General features: G+C 45.9%; 1 protein-coding gene across 1 annotated transcript in view; it reads right to left on the bottom strand.

The window, feature by feature from the left end:
* The window catches only part of LOC121406899, a 165,992-nt gene that overhangs the window by 123,705 nt on the left and 23,715 nt on the right, over positions 1–18,572 (bottom strand). The window contains 43 exon segments of the mRNA XM_041597771.1: positions 140–314; positions 797–999; positions 1,153–1,329; positions 1,515–1,665; positions 1,853–2,002; positions 2,224–2,540; positions 2,690–2,864; positions 3,346–3,548; positions 3,702–3,878; positions 4,064–4,214; positions 4,402–4,551; positions 4,773–5,089; positions 5,239–5,413; positions 5,896–6,098; positions 6,252–6,428; positions 6,614–6,764; positions 6,952–7,101; positions 7,323–7,639; positions 7,789–7,963; positions 8,446–8,648; positions 8,802–8,978; positions 9,164–9,314; positions 9,502–9,651; positions 9,873–10,189; positions 10,339–10,513; positions 10,996–11,198; positions 11,352–11,528; positions 11,714–11,864; positions 12,052–12,201; positions 12,423–12,739; positions 12,889–13,063; positions 13,546–13,748; positions 13,902–14,078; positions 14,264–14,414; positions 14,602–14,751; positions 14,973–15,289; positions 15,439–15,613; positions 16,096–16,298; positions 16,452–16,628; positions 16,814–16,964; positions 17,152–17,301; positions 17,523–17,839; positions 17,989–18,163. Coding sequence (XP_041453705.1) covers positions 140–314; positions 797–999; positions 1,153–1,329; positions 1,515–1,665; positions 1,853–2,002; positions 2,224–2,540; positions 2,690–2,864; positions 3,346–3,548; positions 3,702–3,878; positions 4,064–4,214; positions 4,402–4,551; positions 4,773–5,089; positions 5,239–5,413; positions 5,896–6,098; positions 6,252–6,428; positions 6,614–6,764; positions 6,952–7,101; positions 7,323–7,639; positions 7,789–7,963; positions 8,446–8,648; positions 8,802–8,978; positions 9,164–9,314; positions 9,502–9,651; positions 9,873–10,189; positions 10,339–10,513; positions 10,996–11,198; positions 11,352–11,528; positions 11,714–11,864; positions 12,052–12,201; positions 12,423–12,739; positions 12,889–13,063; positions 13,546–13,748; positions 13,902–14,078; positions 14,264–14,414; positions 14,602–14,751; positions 14,973–15,289; positions 15,439–15,613; positions 16,096–16,298; positions 16,452–16,628; positions 16,814–16,964; positions 17,152–17,301; positions 17,523–17,839; positions 17,989–18,163 — 8,386 coding nt within the window.

Genomic DNA, 18,572 nt, shown 5'->3' with positions numbered 1-18,572 from the left:
AGAAGAATCGCAAAAAATAAGTCAGGATCCCCATCGGCTTCCAACCATGAAAACGCTCCAACGCTAAAAAGTATTTCCATTCATCATCTCAAGGGGATAAAAGGAAAAGGCTATCGATGTCTCAAAATGGAATTCTCACCTCTAAAGCAGGCATCTCCAAGGGAGGTGTAGCCGTCTTTGCAGTAACAGCTTGGAACTCCGTTCTTGATATCACATTCCTCGTTCTCTCCGCACTCAAAAGCATCACACTGGGAACGCCCAGCTTCACAGGTGCAGTGTTGTGTGCAGTCCGAGTCGGTCCATGCTCCCCCAGACTGTCAAATGAGTGCAACAAAAATCAAGGGTCAACTCAGAAGAAAGGAAAGGAGCACACACTTCAGTGGCTGCTCGACTGCTCGATGGAACAGCCAGAACTTACACTAAACGGTGTCTCAACTCTTTGCCCGCCACGGACAGAATCACTCCTGTGCCACATTAATTTCAAGGTGCAATCTTAAGAGGGGATTTGCATGGACTATGCTAATTCAGCACACAATAACTTTTGATTGCTTTATTGTAAAGAAAAGCATTGTGTGAACACAGTACCATGCGATGCACACATCATTACTGTGTAGGTGTGCATGAACAATAGACTCAATACGCTCTGTGTGTTTTGTGAATGAAATGCGACTTGAGTCCAAGTTGGCAGCCCCCTGTATGTGACTCCAGTCGAACAAAGCGGCCAAAGAGTTAATACTACTGAAATGGAAAAAGGAAACTGCATGTTAGCTACTGCAGCACTGGATGTCAAGCTTACCGGAATATAAACACCGTTGTCCAGAGTGCAACCACACTGCGATGGATCAACGCACTTCCCGCCATCGAGCACCAGTCCATCCTCACACCGGCATGTCTCCTGGCAGGTGGCATTGCAGGACAATGAGCTGGAAGCAGAGGAACATGTTGCTGGACAGCCACTGAAGCATGGATCGTACACAGTGTTCGAAGGACAGTTCAGCTCTGCAAACGAGACAACAAAGATAGCATTTGAAAACAGGCACAGGGTGACGGTCTGTACCAAAACCGCACAAACACGATCTCTAATCTCTACCAACAAGCATATCACCAATCAAGAGATACACCCCCCAAAATATTGTCTACGGATTGACTTACGGCATTCATCCACACCCAGTCTCCATCTGCCAGGATTCCCTCCCTCCATCTTGCAGGCACGGGCATACTGGGCGAGACTGGCACACAGAGCATCATCACCGGTTAAGCAAACGTCATAGACGCAGGAGTCGTAGTAGTCGTCAGGGCTCAAAATCTCAATACAAGATTCAAATGGTCCTGAACAGGAAGCAAGATTAGGTCAGATGTTGTTAGAGGAAGCATGCTTTTATATGAACTTTCCATTCATCATGACAATTTCCACAGAGCATTTCCCCGACCAAACGTGACACCAACACAAACGCCAGACACGTTGAAGTGGACAGCAACGTTTGAAAGGTTGTTCCCATGACATTCAAACTTACCTGTAGGATCCTTCAAGTAATAGCAGAGATCACTAGATGCTGTCAGTCCGTTCTCTCCCTCCTCGCAAGGATCGGTTGGACCTGGATCCACATCTTCGCACTGGTCAGGATTAACCACCCAACTGTTTCCAAACTCAGTGGCAGATCTTGCCTGTTGAAAAAACAAATCAATGTAAACCATCCGAAAAACTTTCACAGTACAAAATACTTCATCATGTTCTCCGTGAGAAACAGGAATGACTGGAAGGCGCTTTCCCCGCAAGCCGCATCCATTCATCACAAGAACAAAAGGATATTCATGACGGACTAAAGAGTGATACATGAAAGGTATCTCTTACCAAATCCCCGGAAGGAAGCAGCAAATCATTCTTCTTCTCCCCATCAAAAGATCCACAAAGGCCACAGGTTCTTCCTGCATAGTAGCTCAGGTACACATCGGCGCTGTCTTGTCCGTCGTAGCTCACCCACAAGAAATCCGTTACCAGATTCTAAAAGAAAAGAAAGAGGGAAATACTTATCCTGCACATGCTTCAACGTTCAAGAAATTCAACTACAACACAACCCCTTCAAATATTCAACACCCAGAAGCATACATTCAGAGTGGCATTATTTCAACAAAAAACACAACAACCCGCTATTCCATGCCTCAACAACACCCTCATTTAAATAAATACAGACTAAGAAGAAAAAAAAATTGTCTTCCTCATACCACTGATGTCACATCCCGGTAGATCAAGGCCTGGTCATCAATGTAGGGAAGGTAGTCAGACACATCTACGCCATTTACTCTGACGTGGAAGCCCTTCATCAAAGAGTATCGGGAACCCCTCAGATCAAGTATCACTTCCCTCAGGAAAGAAACACGGTCGGATGGGCGCCGTCGTTCATTGTTGGACCACAGGTGGTAGTCACTGGAGTTTCCGCAATCTCTGACCAAAGTGTAGTCGCAGGCACCCTGGAAGTTGTACTTCTTCTTATCGAAGGTAACATAATGAGGATCACCCCAGATCTGACAATACCCAGGAGCTATGGATAAAGAAGAATCGCAAAAAATAAGTCAGGATCCCCATCGGCTTCCAACCATGAAAACGCTCCAACGCTAAAAAGTATTTCCATTCATCATCTCAAGGGGATAAAAGGAAAAGGCTATCGATGTCTCAAAATGGAATTCTCACCTCTAAAGCAGGCATCTCCAAGGGAGGTGTAGCCGTCTTTGCAGTAACAGCTTGGAACTCCGTTCTTGATATCACATTCCTCGTTCTCTCCGCACTCAAAAGCATCACACTGGGAACGCCCAGCTTCACAGGTGCAGTGTTGTGTGCAGTCCGAGTCGGTCCATGCTCCCCCAGACTGTCAAATGAGTGCAACAAAAATCAAGGGTCAACTCAGAAGAAAGGAAAGGAGCACACACTTCAGTGGCTGCTCGACTGCTCTATGGAACAGCCAGAACTTACACTAAACGGTGTCTCAACTCTTTGCCCGCCACGGACAGAATCACTCCTGTGCCACATTAATTTCAAGGTGCAATCTTAAGAGGGGATTTGCATGGACTATGCTAATTCAGCACACAATAACTTTTGATTGCTTTATTGTAAAGAAAAGCATTGTGTGAACACAGTACCATGCGATGCACACATCATTACTGTGTAGGTGTGCATGAACAATAGACTCAATACGCTCTGTGTGTTTTGTGAATGAAATGCGACTTGAGTCCAAGTTGGCAGCCCCCTGTATGTGACTCCAGTCGAACAAAGCGGCCAAAGAGTTAATACTACTGAAATGGAAAAAGAAACTGCATGTTAGCTACTGCAGCACTGGATGTCAAGCTTACCGGAATATAAACACCGTTGTCCAGAGTGCAACCACACTGCGATGGATCAACGCACTTCCCGCCATCGAGCACCAGTCCATCCTCACACCGGCATGTCTCCTGGCAGGTGGCATTGCAGGACAATGAGCTGGAAGCAGAGGAACATGTTGCTGGACAGCCACTGAAGCATGGATCGTACACAGTGTTCGAAGGACAGTTCAGCTCTGCAAACGAGACAACAAAGATAGCATTTGAAAACAGGCACAGGGTGACGGTCTGTACCAAAACCGCACAAACACGATCTCTAATCTCTACCAACAAGCATATCACCAATCAAGAGATACACCCCCCAAAATATTGTCTACGGATTGACTTACGGCATTCATCCACACCCAGTCTCCATCTGCCAGGATTCCCTCCCTCCATCTTGCAGGCACGGGCATACTGGGCGAGACTGGCACACAGAGCATCATCACCGGTTAAGCAAACGTCATAGACGCAGGAGTCGTAGTAGTCGTCAGGGCTCAAAATCTCAATACAAGATTCAAATGGTCCTGAACAGGAAGCAAGATTAGGTCAGATGTTGTTAGAGGAAGCATGCTTTTATATGAACTTTCCATTCATCATGACAATTTCCACAGAGCATTTCCCCGACCAAACGTGACACCAACACAAACGCCAGACACGTTGAAGTGGACAGCAACGTTTGAAAGGTTGTTCCCATGACATTCAAACTTACCTGTAGGATCCTTCAAGTAATAGCAGAGATCACTAGATGCTGTCAGTCCGTTCTCTCCCTCCTCGCAAGGATCGGTTGGACCTGGATCCACATCTTCGCACTGGTCAGGATTAACCACCCAACTGTTTCCAAACTCAGTGGCAGATCTTGCCTGTTGAAAAAACAAATCAATGTAAACCATCCGAAAAACTTTCACAGTACAAAATACTTCATCATGTTCTCCGTGAGAAACAGGAATGACTGGAAGGCGCTTTCCCCGCAAGCCGCATCCATTCATCACAAGAACAAAAGGATATTCATGACGGACTAAAGAGTGATACATGAAAGGTATCTCTTACCAAATCCCCGGAAGGAAGCAGCAAATCATTCTTCTTCTCCCCATCAAAAGATCCACAAAGGCCACAGGTTCTTCCTGCATAGTAGCTCAGGTACACATCGGCGCTGTCTTGTCCGTCGTAGCTCACCCACAAGAAATCCGTTACCAGATTCTAAAAGAAAAGAAAGAGGGAAATACTTATCCTGCACATGCTTCAACGTTCAAGAAATTCAACTACAACACAACCCCTTCAAATATTCAACACCCAGAAGCATACATTCAGAGTGGCATTATTTCAACAAAAAACACAACAACCCGCTATTCCATGCCTCAACAACACCCTCATTTAAATAAATACAGACTAAGAAGAAAAAAAAATTGTCTTCCTCATACCACTGATGTCACATCCCGGTAGATCAAGGCCTGGTCATCAATGTAGGGAAGGTAGTCAGACACATCTACGCCATTTACTCTGACGTGGAAGCCCTTCATCAAAGAGTATCGGGAACCCCTCAGATCAAGTATCACTTCCCTCAGGAAAGAAACACGGTCGGATGGGCGCCGTCGTTCATTGTTGGACCACAGGTGGTAGTCACTGGAGTTTCCGCAATCTCTGACCAAAGTGTAGTCGCAGGCACCCTGGAAGTTGTACTTCTTCTTATCGAAGGTAACATAATGAGGATCACCCCAGATCTGACAATACCCAGGAGCTATGGATAAAGAAGAATCGCAAAAAATAAGTCAGGATCCCCATCGGCTTCCAACCATGAAAACGCTCCAACGCTAAAAAGTATTTCCATTCATCATCTCAAGGGGATAAAAGGAAAAGGCTATCGATGTCTCAAAATGGAATTCTCACCTCTAAAGCAGGCATCTCCAAGGGAGGTGTAGCCGTCTTTGCAGTAACAGCTTGGAACTCCGTTCTTGATATCACATTCCTCGTTCTCTCCGCACTCAAAAGCATCACACTGGGAACGCCCAGCTTCACAGGTGCAGTGTTGTGTGCAGTCCGAGTCGGTCCATGCTCCCCCAGACTGTCAAATGAGTGCAACAAAAATCAAGGGTCAACTCAGAAGAAAGGAAAGGAGCACACACTTCAGTGGCTGCTCGACTGCTCTATGGAACAGCCAGAACTTACACTAAACGGTGTCTCAACTCTTTGCCCGCCACGGACAGAATCACTCCTGTGCCACATTAATTTCAAGGTGCAATCTTAAGAGGGGATTTGCATGGACTATGCTAATTCAGCACACAATAACTTTTGATTGCTTTATTGTAAAGAAAAGCATTGTGTGAACACAGTACCATGCGATGCACACATCATTACTGTGTAGGTGTGCATGAACAATAGACTCAATACGCTCTGTGTGTTTTGTGAATGAAATGCGACTTGAGTCCAAGTTGGCAGCCCCCTGTATGTGACTCCAGTCGAACAAAGCGGCCAAAGAGTTAATACTACTGAAATGGAAAAAGGAAACTGCATGTTAGCTACTGCAGCACTGGATGTCAAGCTTACCGGAATATAAACACCGTTGTCCAGAGTGCAACCACACTGCGATGGATCAACGCACTTCCCGCCATCGAGCACCAGTCCATCCTCACACCGGCATGTCTCCTGGCAGGTGGCATTGCAGGACAATGAGCTGGAAGCAGAGGAACATGTTGCTGGACAGCCACTGAAGCATGGATCGTACACAGTGTTCGAAGGACAGTTCAGCTCTGCAAACGAGACAACAAAGATAGCATTTGAAAACAGGCACAGGGTGACGGTCTGTACCAAAACCGCACAAACACGATCTCTAATCTCTACCAACAAGCATATCACCAATCAAGAGATACACCCCCCAAAATATTGTCTACGGATTGACTTACGGCATTCATCCACACCCAGTCTCCATCTGCCAGGATTCCCTCCCTCCATCTTGCAGGCACGGGCATACTGGGCGAGACTGGCACACAGAGCATCATCACCGGTTAAGCAAACGTCATAGACGCAGGAGTCGTAGTAGTCGTCAGGGCTCAAAATCTCAATACAAGATTCAAATGGTCCTGAACAGGAAGCAAGATTAGGTCAGATGTTGTTAGAGGAAGCATGCTTTTATATGAACTTTCCATTCATCATGACAATTTCCACAGAGCATTTCCCCGACCAAACGTGACACCAACACAAACGCCAGACACGTTGAAGTGGACAGCAACGTTTGAAAGGTTGTTCCCATGACATTCAAACTTACCTGTAGGATCCTTCAAGTAATAGCAGAGATCACTAGATGCTGTCAGTCCGTTCTCTCCCTCCTCGCAAGGATCGGTTGGACCTGGATCCACATCTTCGCACTGGTCAGGATTAACCACCCAACTGTTTCCAAACTCAGTGGCAGATCTTGCCTGTTGAAAAAACAAATCAATGTAAACCATCCGAAAAACTTTCACAGTACAAAATACTTCATCATGTTCTCCGTGAGAAACAGGAATGACTGGAAGGCGCTTTCCCCGCAAGCCGCATCCATTCATCACAAGAACAAAAGGATATTCATGACGGACTAAAGAGTGATACATGAAAGGTATCTCTTACCAAATCCCCGGAAGGAAGCAGCAAATCATTCTTCTTCTCCCCATCAAAAGATCCACAAAGGCCACAGGTTCTTCCTGCATAGTAGCTCAGGTACACATCGGCGCTGTCTTGTCCGTCGTAGCTCACCCACAAGAAATCCGTTACCAGATTCTAAAAGAAAAGAAAGAGGGAAATACTTATCCTGCACATGCTTCAACGTTCAAGAAATTCAACTACAACACAACCCCTTCAAATATTCAACACCCAGAAGCATACATTCAGAGTGGCATTATTTCAACAAAAAACACAACAACCCGCTATTCCATGCCTCAACAACACCCTCATTTAAATAAATACAGACTAAGAAGAAAAAAAAATTGTCTTCCTCATACCACTGATGTCACATCCCGGTAGATCAAGGCCTGGTCATCAATGTAGGGAAGGTAGTCAGACACATCTACGCCATTTACTCTGACGTGGAAGCCCTTCATCAAAGAGTATCGGGAACCCCTCAGATCAAGTATCACTTCCCTCAGGAAAGAAACACGGTCGGATGGGCGCCGTCGTTCATTGTTGGACCACAGGTGGTAGTCACTGGAGTTTCCGCAATCTCTGACCAAAGTGTAGTCGCAGGCACCCTGGAAGTTGTACTTCTTCTTATCGAAGGTAACATAATGAGGATCACCCCAGATCTGACAATACCCAGGAGCTATGGATAAAGAAGAATCGCAAAAAATAAGTCAGGATCCCCATCGGCTTCCAACCATGAAAACGCTCCAACGCTAAAAAGTATTTCCATTCATCATCTCAAGGGGATAAAAGGAAAAGGCTATCGATGTCTCAAAATGGAATTCTCACCTCTAAAGCAGGCATCTCCAAGGGAGGTGTAGCCGTCTTTGCAGTAACAGCTTGGAACTCCGTTCTTGATATCACATTCCTCGTTCTCTCCGCACTCAAAAGCATCACACTGGGAACGCCCAGCTTCACAGGTGCAGTGTTGTGTGCAGTCCGAGTCGGTCCATGCTCCCCCAGACTGTCAAATGAGTGCAACAAAAATCAAGGGTCAACTCAGAAGAAAGGAAAGGAGCACACACTTCAGTGGCTGCTCGACTGCTCTATGGAACAGCCAGAACTTACACTAAACGGTGTCTCAACTCTTTGCCCGCCACGGACAGAATCACTCCTGTGCCACATTAATTTCAAGGTGCAATCTTAAGAGGGGATTTGCATGGACTATGCTAATTCAGCACACAATAACTTTTGATTGCTTTATTGTAAAGAAAAGCATTGTGTGAACACAGTACCATGCGATGCACACATCATTACTGTGTAGGTGTGCATGAACAATAGACTCAATACGCTCTGTGTGTTTTGTGAATGAAATGCGACTTGAGTCCAAGTTGGCAGCCCCCTGTATGTGACTCCAGTCGAACAAAGCGGCCAAAGAGTTAATACTACTGAAATGGAAAAAGGAAACTGCATGTTAGCTACTGCAGCACTGGATGTCAAGCTTACCGGAATATAAACACCGTTGTCCAGAGTGCAACCACACTGCGATGGATCAACGCACTTCCCGCCATCGAGCACCAGTCCATCCTCACACCGGCATGTCTCCTGGCAGGTGGCATTGCAGGACAATGAGCTGGAAGCAGAGGAACATGTTGCTGGACAGCCACTGAAGCATGGATCGTACACAGTGTTCGAAGGACAGTTCAGCTCTGCAAACGAGACAACAAAGATAGCATTTGAAAACAGGCACAGGGTGACGGTCTGTACCAAAACCGCACAAACACGATCTCTAATCTCTACCAACAAGCATATCACCAATCAAGAGATACACCCCCCAAAATATTGTCTACGGATTGACTTACGGCATTCATCCACACCCAGTCTCCATCTGCCAGGATTCCCTCCCTCCATCTTGCAGGCACGGGCATACTGGGCGAGACTGGCACACAGAGCATCATCACCGGTTAAGCAAACGTCATAGACGCAGGAGTCGTAGTAGTCGTCAGGGCTCAAAATCTCAATACAAGATTCAAATGGTCCTGAACAGGAAGCAAGATTAGGTCAGATGTTGTTAGAGGAAGCATGCTTTTATATGAACTTTCCATTCATCATGACAATTTCCACAGAGCATTTCCCCGACCAAACGTGACACCAACACAAACGCCAGACACGTTGAAGTGGACAGCAACGTTTGAAAGGTTGTTCCCATGACATTCAAACTTACCTGTAGGATCCTTCAAGTAATAGCAGAGATCACTAGATGCTGTCAGTCCGTTCTCTCCCTCCTCGCAAGGATCGGTTGGACCTGGATCCACATCTTCGCACTGGTCAGGATTAACCACCCAACTGTTTCCAAACTCAGTGGCAGATCTTGCCTGTTGAAAAAACAAATCAATGTAAACCATCCGAAAAACTTTCACAGTACAAAATACTTCATCATGTTCTCCGTGAGAAACAGGAATGACTGGAAGGCGCTTTCCCCGCAAGCCGCATCCATTCATCACAAGAACAAAAGGATATTCATGACGGACTAAAGAGTGATACATGAAAGGTATCTCTTACCAAATCCCCGGAAGGAAGCAGCAAATCATTCTTCTTCTCCCCATCAAAAGATCCACAAAGGCCACAGGTTCTTCCTGCATAGTAGCTCAGGTACACATCGGCGCTGTCTTGTCCGTCGTAGCTCACCCACAAGAAATCCGTTACCAGATTCTAAAAGAAAAGAAAGAGGGAAATACTTATCCTGCACATGCTTCAACGTTCAAGAAATTCAACTACAACACAACCCCTTCAAATATTCAACACCCAGAAGCATACATTCAGAGTGGCATTATTTCAACAAAAAACACAACAACCCGCTATTCCATGCCTCAACAACACCCTCATTTAAATAAATACAGACTAAGAAGAAAAAAAAATTGTCTTCCTCATACCACTGATGTCACATCCCGGTAGATCAAGGCCTGGTCATCAATGTAGGGAAGGTAGTCAGACACATCTACGCCATTTACTCTGACGTGGAAGCCCTTCATCAAAGAGTATCGGGAACCCCTCAGATCAAGTATCACTTCCCTCAGGAAAGAAACACGGTCGGATGGGCGCCGTCGTTCATTGTTGGACCACAGGTGGTAGTCACTGGAGTTTCCGCAATCTCTGACCAAAGTGTAGTCGCAGGCACCCTGGAAGTTGTACTTCTTCTTATCGAAGGTAACATAATGAGGATCACCCCAGATCTGACAATACCCAGGAGCTATGGATAAAGAAGAATCGCAAAAAATAAGTCAGGATCCCCATCGGCTTCCAACCATGAAAACGCTCCAACGCTAAAAAGTATTTCCATTCATCATCTCAAGGGGATAAAAGGAAAAGGCTATCGATGTCTCAAAATGGAATTCTCACCTCTAAAGCAGGCATCTCCAAGGGAGGTGTAGCCGTCTTTGCAGTAACAGCTTGGAACTCCGTTCTTGATATCACATTCCTCGTTCTCTCCGCACTCAAAAGCATCACACTGGGAACGCCCAGCTTCACAGGTGCAGTGTTGTGTGCAGTCCGAGTCGGTCCATGCTCCCCCAGACTGTCAAATGAGTGCAACAAAAATCAAGGGTCAACTCAGAAGAAAGGAAAGGAGCACACACTTCAGTGGCTGCTCGACTGCTCTATGGAACAGCCAGAACTTACACTAAACGGTGTCTCAACTCTTTGCCCGCCACGGACAGAATCACTCCTGTGCCACATTAATTTCAAGGTGCAATCTTAAGAGGGGATTTGCATGGACTATGCTAATTCAGCACACAATAACTTTTGATTGCTTTATTGTAAAGAAAAGCATTGTGTGAACACAGTACCATGCGATGCACACATCATTACTGTGTAGGTGTGCATGAACAATAGACTCAATACGCTCTGTGTGTTTTGTGAATGAAATGCGACTTGAGTCCAAGTTGGCAGCCCCCTGTATGTGACTCCAGTCGAACAAAGCGGCCAAAGAGTTAATACTACTGAAATGGAAAAAGGAAACTGCATGTTAGCTACTGCAGCACTGGATGTCAAGCTTACCGGAATATAAACACCGTTGTCCAGAGTGCAACCACACTGCGATGGATCAACGCACTTCCCGCCATCGAGCACCAGTCCATCCTCACACCGGCATGTCTCCTGGCAGGTGGCATTGCAGGACAATGAGCTGGAAGCAGAGGAACATGTTGCTGGACAGCCACTGAAGCATGGATCGTACACAGTGTTCGAAGGACAGTTCAGCTCTGCAAACGAGACAACAAAGATAGCATTTGAAAACAGGCACAGGGTGACGGTCTGTACCAAAACCGCACAAACACGATCTCTAATCTCTACCAACAAGCATATCACCAATCAAGAGATACACCCCCCAAAATATTGTCTACGGATTGACTTACGGCATTCATCCACACCCAGTCTCCATCTGCCAGGATTCCCTCCCTCCATCTTGCAGGCACGGGCATACTGGGCGAGACTGGCACACAGAGCATCATCACCGGTTAAGCAAACGTCATAGACGCAGGAGTCGTAGTAGTCGTCAGGGCTCAAAATCTCAATACAAGATTCAAATGGTCCTGAACAGGAAGCAAGATTAGGTCAGATGTTGTTAGAGGAAGCATGCTTTTATATGAACTTTCCATTCATCATGACAATTTCCACAGAGCATTTCCCCGACCAAACGTGACACCAACACAAACGCCAGACACGTTGAAGTGGACAGCAACGTTTGAAAGGTTGTTCCCATGACATTCAAACTTACCTGTAGGATCCTTCAAGTAATAGCAGAGATCACTAGATGCTGTCAGTCCGTTCTCTCCCTCCTCGCAAGGATCGGTTGGACCTGGATCCACATCTTCGCACTGGTCAGGATTAACCACCCAACTGTTTCCAAACTCAGTGGCAGATCTTGCCTGTTGAAAAAACAAATCAATGTAAACCATCCGAAAAACTTTCACAGTACAAAATACTTCATCATGTTCTCCGTGAGAAACAGGAATGACTGGAAGGCGCTTTCCCCGCAAGCCGCATCCATTCATCACAAGAACAAAAGGATATTCATGACGGACTAAAGAGTGATACATGAAAGGTATCTCTTACCAAATCCCCGGAAGGAAGCAGCAAATCATTCTTCTTCTCCCCATCAAAAGATCCACAAAGGCCACAGGTTCTTCCTGCATAGTAGCTCAGGTACACATCGGCGCTGTCTTGTCCGTCGTAGCTCACCCACAAGAAATCCGTTACCAGATTCTAAAAGAAAAGAAAGAGGGAAATACTTATCCTGCACATGCTTCAACGTTCAAGAAATTCAACTACAACACAACCCCTTCAAATATTCAACACCCAGAAGCATACATTCAGAGTGGCATTATTTCAACAAAAAACACAACAACCCGCTATTCCATGCCTCAACAACACCCTCATTTAAATAAATACAGACTAAGAAGAAAAAAAAATTGTCTTCCTCATACCACTGATGTCACATCCCGGTAGATCAAGGCCTGGTCATCAATGTAGGGAAGGTAGTCAGACACATCTACGCCATTTACTCTGACGTGGAAGCCCTTCATCAAAGAGTATCGGGAACCCCTCAGATCAAGTATCACTTCCCTCAGGAAAGAAACACGGTCGGATGGGCGCCGTCGTTCATTGTTGGACCACAGGTGGTAGTCACTGGAGTTTCCGCAATCTCTGACCAAAGTGTAGTCGCAGGCACCCTGGAAGTTGTACTTCTTCTTATCGAAGGTAACATAATGAGGATCACCCCAGATCTGACAATACCCAGGAGCTATGGATAAAGAAGAATCGCAAAAAATAAGTCAGGATCCCCATCGGCTTCCAACCATGAAAACGCTCCAACGCTAAAAAGTATTTCCATTCATCATCTCAAGGGGATAAAAGGAAAAGGCTATCGATGTCTCAAAATGGAATTCTCACCTCTAAAGCAGGCATCTCCAAGGGAGGTGTAGCCGTCTTTGCAGTAACAGCTTGGAACTCCGTTCTTGATATCACATTCCTCGTTCTCTCCGCACTCAAAAGCATCACACTGGGAACGCCCAGCTTCACAGGTGCAGTGTTGTGTGCAGTCCGAGTCGGTCCATGCTCCCCCAGACTGTCAAATGAGTGCAACAAAAATCAAGGGTCAACTCAGAAGAAAGGAAAGGAGCACACACTTCAGTGGCTGCTCGACTGCTCTATGGAACAGCCAGAACTTACACTAAACGGTGTCTCAACTCTTTGCCCGCCACGGACAGAATCACTCCTGTGCCACATTAATTTCAAGGTGCAATCTTAAGAGGGGATTTGCATGGACTATGCTAATTCAGCACACAATAACTTTTGATTGCTTTATTGTAAAGAAAAGCATTGTGTGAACACAGTACCATGCGATGCACACATCATTACTGTGTAGGTGTGCATGAACAATAGACTCAATACGCTCTGTGTGTTTTGTGAATGAAATGCGACTTGAGTCCAAGTTGGCAGCCCCCTGTATGTGACTCCAGTCGAACAAAGCGGCCAAAGAGTTAATACTACTGAAATGGAAAAAGGAAACTGCATGTTAGCTACTGCAGCACTGGATGTCAAGCTTACCGGAATATAAACACCGTTGTCCAGAGTGCAACCACACTGCGATGGATCAACGCACTTCCCGCCATCGAGCACCAGTCCATCCTCACACCGGCATGTCTCCTGGCAGGTGGCATTGCAGGACAATGAGCTGGAAGCAGAGGAACATGTTGCTGGACAGCCACTGAAGCATGGATCGTACACAGTGTTCGAAGGACAGTTCAGCTCTGCAAACGAGACAACAAAGATAGCATTTGAAAACAGGCACAGGGTGACGGTCTGTACCAAAACCGCACAAACACGATCTCTAATCTCTACCAACAAGCATATCACCAATCAAGAGATACACCCCCCAAAATATTGTCTACGGATTGACTTACGGCATTCATCCACACCCAGTCTCCATCTGCCAGGATTCCCTCCCTCCATCTTGCAGGCACGGGCATACTGGGCGAGACTGGCACACAGAGCATCATCACCGGTTAAGCAAACGTCATAGACGCAGGAGTCGTAGTAGTCGTCAGGGCTCAAAATCTCAATACAAGATTCAAATGGTCCTGAACAGGAAGCAAGATTAGGTCAGATGTTGTTAGAGGAAGCATGCTTTTATATGAACTTTCCATTCATCATGACAATTTCCACAGAGCATTTCCCCGACCAAACGTGACACCAACACAAACGCCAGACACGTTGAAGTGGACAGCAACGTTTGAAAGGTTGTTCCCATGACATTCAAACTTACCTGTAGGATCCTTCAAGTAATAGCAGAGATCACTAGATGCTGTCAGTCCGTTCTCTCCCTCCTCGCAAGGATCGGTTGGACCTGGATCCACATCTTCGCACTGGTCAGGATTAACCACCCAACTGTTTCCAAACTCAGTGGCAGATCTTGCCTGTTGAAAAAACAAATCAATGTAAACCATCCGAAAAACTTTCACAGTACAAAATACTTCATCATGTTCTCCGTGAGAAACAGGAATGACTGGAAGGCGCTTTCCCCGCAAGCCGCATCCATTCATCACAAGAACAAAAGGATATTCATGACGGACTAAAGAGTGATACGTGAAAGGTATCTCTTACCAAATCCCCGGAAGGAAGCAGCAAATCATTCTTCTTCTCCCCATCAAAAGATCCACAAAGGCCACAGGTTCTTCCTGCATAGTAGCTCAGGTACACATCGGCGCTGTCTTGTCCGTCGTAGCTCACCCACAAGAAATCCGTTACCAGATTCTAAAAGAAAAGAAAGAGGGAAATACTTATCCTGCACATGCTTCAACGTTCAAGAAATTCAACTACAACACAACCCCTTCAAATATTCAACACCCAGAAGCATACATTCAGAGTGGCATTATTTCAACAAAAAACACAACAACCCGCTATTCCATGCCTCAACAACACCCTCATTTAAATAAATACAGACTAAGAAGAAAAAAAAATTGTCTTCCTCATACCACTGATGTCACATCCCGGTAGATCAAGGCCTGGTCATCAATGTAGGGAAGGTAGTCAGACACATCTACGCCATTTACTCTGACGTGGAAGCCCTTCATCAAAGAGTATCGGGAACCCCTCAGATCAAGTATCACTTCCCTCAGGAAAGAAACACGGTCGGATGGGCGCCGTCGTTCATTGTTGGACCACAGGTGGTAGTCACTGGAGTTTCCGCAATCTCTGACCAAAGTGTAGTCGCAGGCACCCTGGAAGTTGTACTTCTTCTTATCGAAGGTAACATAATGAGGATCACCCCAGATCTGACAATACCCAGGAGCTATGGATAAAGAAGAATCGCAAAAAATAAGTCAGGATCCCCATCGGCTTCCAACCATGAAAACGCTCCAACGCTAAAAAGTATTTCCATTCATCATCTCAAGGGGATAAAAGGAAAAGGCTATCGATGTCTCAAAATGGAATTCTCACCTCTAAAGCAGGCATCTCCAAGGGAGGTGTAGCCGTCTTTGCAGTAACAGCTTGGAACTCCGTTCTTGATATCACATTCCTCGTTCTCTCCGCACTCAAAAGCATCACACTGGGAACGCCCAGCTTCACAGGTGCAGTGTTGTGTGCAGTCCGAGTCGGTCCATGCTCCCCCAGACTGTCAAATGAGTGCAACAAAAATCAAGGGTCAACTCAGAAGAAAGGAAAGGAGCACACACTTCAGTGGCTGCTCGACTGCTCTATGGAACAGCCAGAACTTACACTAAACGGTGTCTCAACTCTTTGCCCGCCACGGACAGAATCACTCCTGTGCCACATTAATTTCAAGGTGCAATCTTAAGAGGGGATTTGCATGGACTATGCTAATTCAGCACACAATAACTTTTGATTGCTTTATTGTAAAGAAAAGCATTGTGTGAACACAGTACCATGCGATGCACACATCATTACTGTGTAGGTGTGCATGAACAATAGACTCAATACGCTCTGTGTGTTTTGTGAATGAAATGCGACTTGAGTCCAAGTTGGCAGCCCCCTGTATGTGACTCCAGTCGAACAAAGCGGCCAAAGAGTTAATACTACTGAAATGGAAAAAGGAAACTGCATGTTAGCTACTGCAGCACTGGATGTCAAGCTTACCGGAATATAAACACCGTTGTCCAGAGTGCAACCACACTGCGATGGATCAACGCACTTCCCGCCATCGAGCACCAGTCCATCCTCACACCGGCATGTCTCCTGGCAGGTGGCATTGCAGGACAATGAGCTGGAAGCAGAGGAACATGTTGCTGGACAGCCACTGAAGCATGGATCGTACACAGTGTTCGAAGGACAGTTCAGCTCTGCAAACGAGACAACAAAGATAGCATTTGAAAACAGGCACAGGGTGACGGTCTGTACCAAAACCGCACAAACACGATCTCTAATCTCTACCAACAAGCATATCACCAATCAAGAGATACACCCCCCAAAATATTGTCTACGGATTGACTTACGGCATTCATCCACACCCAGTCTCCATCTGCCAGGATTCCCTCCCTCCATCTTGCAGGCACGGGCATACTGGGCGAGACTGGCACACAGAGCATCATCACCGGTTAAGCAAACGTCATAGACGCAGGAGTCGTAGTAGTCGTCAGGGCTCAAAATCTCAATACAAGATTCAAATGGTCCTGAACAGGAAGCAAGATTAGGTCAGATGTTGTTAGAGGAAGCATGCTTTTATATGAACTTTCCATTCATCATGACAATTTCCACAGAGCATTTCCCCGACCAAACGTGACACCAACACAAACGCCAGACACGTTGAAGTGGACAGCAACGTTTGAAAGGTTGTTCCCATGACATTCAAACTTACCTGTAGGATCCTTCAAGTAATAGCAGAGATCACTAGATGCTGTCAGTCCGTTCTCTCCCTCCTCGCAAGGATCGGTTGGACCTGGATCCACATCTTCGCACTGGTCAGGATTAACCACCCAACTGTTTCCAAACTCAGTGGCAGATCTTGCCTGTTGAAAAAACAAATCAATGTAAACCATCCGAAAAACTTTCACAGTACAAAATACTTCATCATGTTCTCCGTGAGAAACAGGAATGACTGGAAGGCGCTTTCCCCGCAAGCCGCATCCATTCATCACAAGAACAAAAGGATATTCATGACGGACTAAAGAGTGATACATGAAAGGTATCTCTTACCAAATCCCCGGAAGGAAGCAGCAAATCATTCTTCTTCTCCCCATCAAAAGATCCACAAAGGCCACAGGTTCTTCCTGCATAGTAGCTCAGGTACACATCGGCGCTGTCTTGTCCGTCGTAGCTCACCCACAAGAAATCCGTTACCAGATTCTAAAAGAAAAGAAAGAGGGAAATACTTATCCTGCACATGCTTCAACGTTCAAGAAATTCAACTACAACACAACCCCTTCAAATATTCAACACCCAGAAGCATACATTCAGAGTGGCATTATTTCAACAAAAAACACAACAACCCGCTATTCCATGCCTCAACAACACCCTCATTTAAATAAATACAGACTAAGAAGAAAAAAAAATTGTCTTCCTCATACCACTGATGTCACATCCCGGTAGATCAAGGCCTGGTCATCAATGTAGGGAAGGTAGTCAGACACATCTACGCCATTTACTCTGACGTGGAAGCCCTTCATCAAAGAGTATCGGGAACCCCTCAGATCAAGTATCACTTCCCTCAGGAAAGAAACACGGTCGGATGGGCGCCGTCGTTCATTGTTGGACCACAGGTGGTAGTCACTGGAGTTTCCGCAATCTCTGACCAAAGTGTAGTCGCAGGCACCCTGGAAGTTGTACTTCTTCTTATCGAAGGTAACATAATGAGGATCACCCCAGATCTGACAATACCCAGGAGCTATGGATAAAGAAGAATCGCAAAAAATAAGTCAGGATCCCCATCGGCTTCCAACCATGAAAACGCTCCAACGCTAAAAAGTATTTCCATTCATCATCTCAAGGGGATAAAAGGAAAAGGCTATCGATGTCTCAAAATGGAATTCTCACCTCTAAAGCAGGCATCTCCAAGGGAGGTGTAGCCGTCTTTGCAGTAACAGCTTGGAACTCCGTTCTTGATATCACATTCCTCGTTCTCTCCGCACTCAAAAGCATCACACTGGGAACGCCCAGCTTCACAGGTGCAGTGTTGTGTGCAGTCCGAGTCGGTCCATGCTCCCCCAGACTGTCAAATGAGTGCAACAAAAATCAAGGGTCAACTCAGAAGAAAGGAAAGGAGCACACACTTCAGTGGCTGCTCGACTGCTCTATGGAACAGCCAGAACTTACACTAAACGGTGTCTCAACTCTTTGCCCGCCACGGACAGAATCACTCCTGTGCCACATTAATTTCAAGGTGCAATCTTAAGAGGGGATTTGCATGGACTATGCTAATTCAGCACACAATAACTTTTGATTGCTTTATTGTAAAGAAAAGCATTGTGTGAACACAGTACCATGCGATGCACACATCATTACTGTGTAGGTGTGCATGAACAATAGACTCAATACGCTCTGTGTGTTTTGTGAATGAAATGCGACTTGAGTCCAAGTTGGCAGCCCCCTGTATGTGACTCCAGTCGAACAAAGCGGCC

The sequence above is a fragment of the Lytechinus variegatus genome, chromosome 2, assembly GCF_018143015.1.
Source record: "Lytechinus variegatus isolate NC3 chromosome 2, Lvar_3.0, whole genome shotgun sequence".
In the NCBI taxonomy this organism is placed as follows: Eukaryota; Metazoa; Echinodermata; class Echinoidea; order Temnopleuroida; family Toxopneustidae; genus Lytechinus; species Lytechinus variegatus.
Note: the sequence above shows the minus strand (reverse complement) of the source record. Positions and strands in the feature narration are given on the sequence as shown.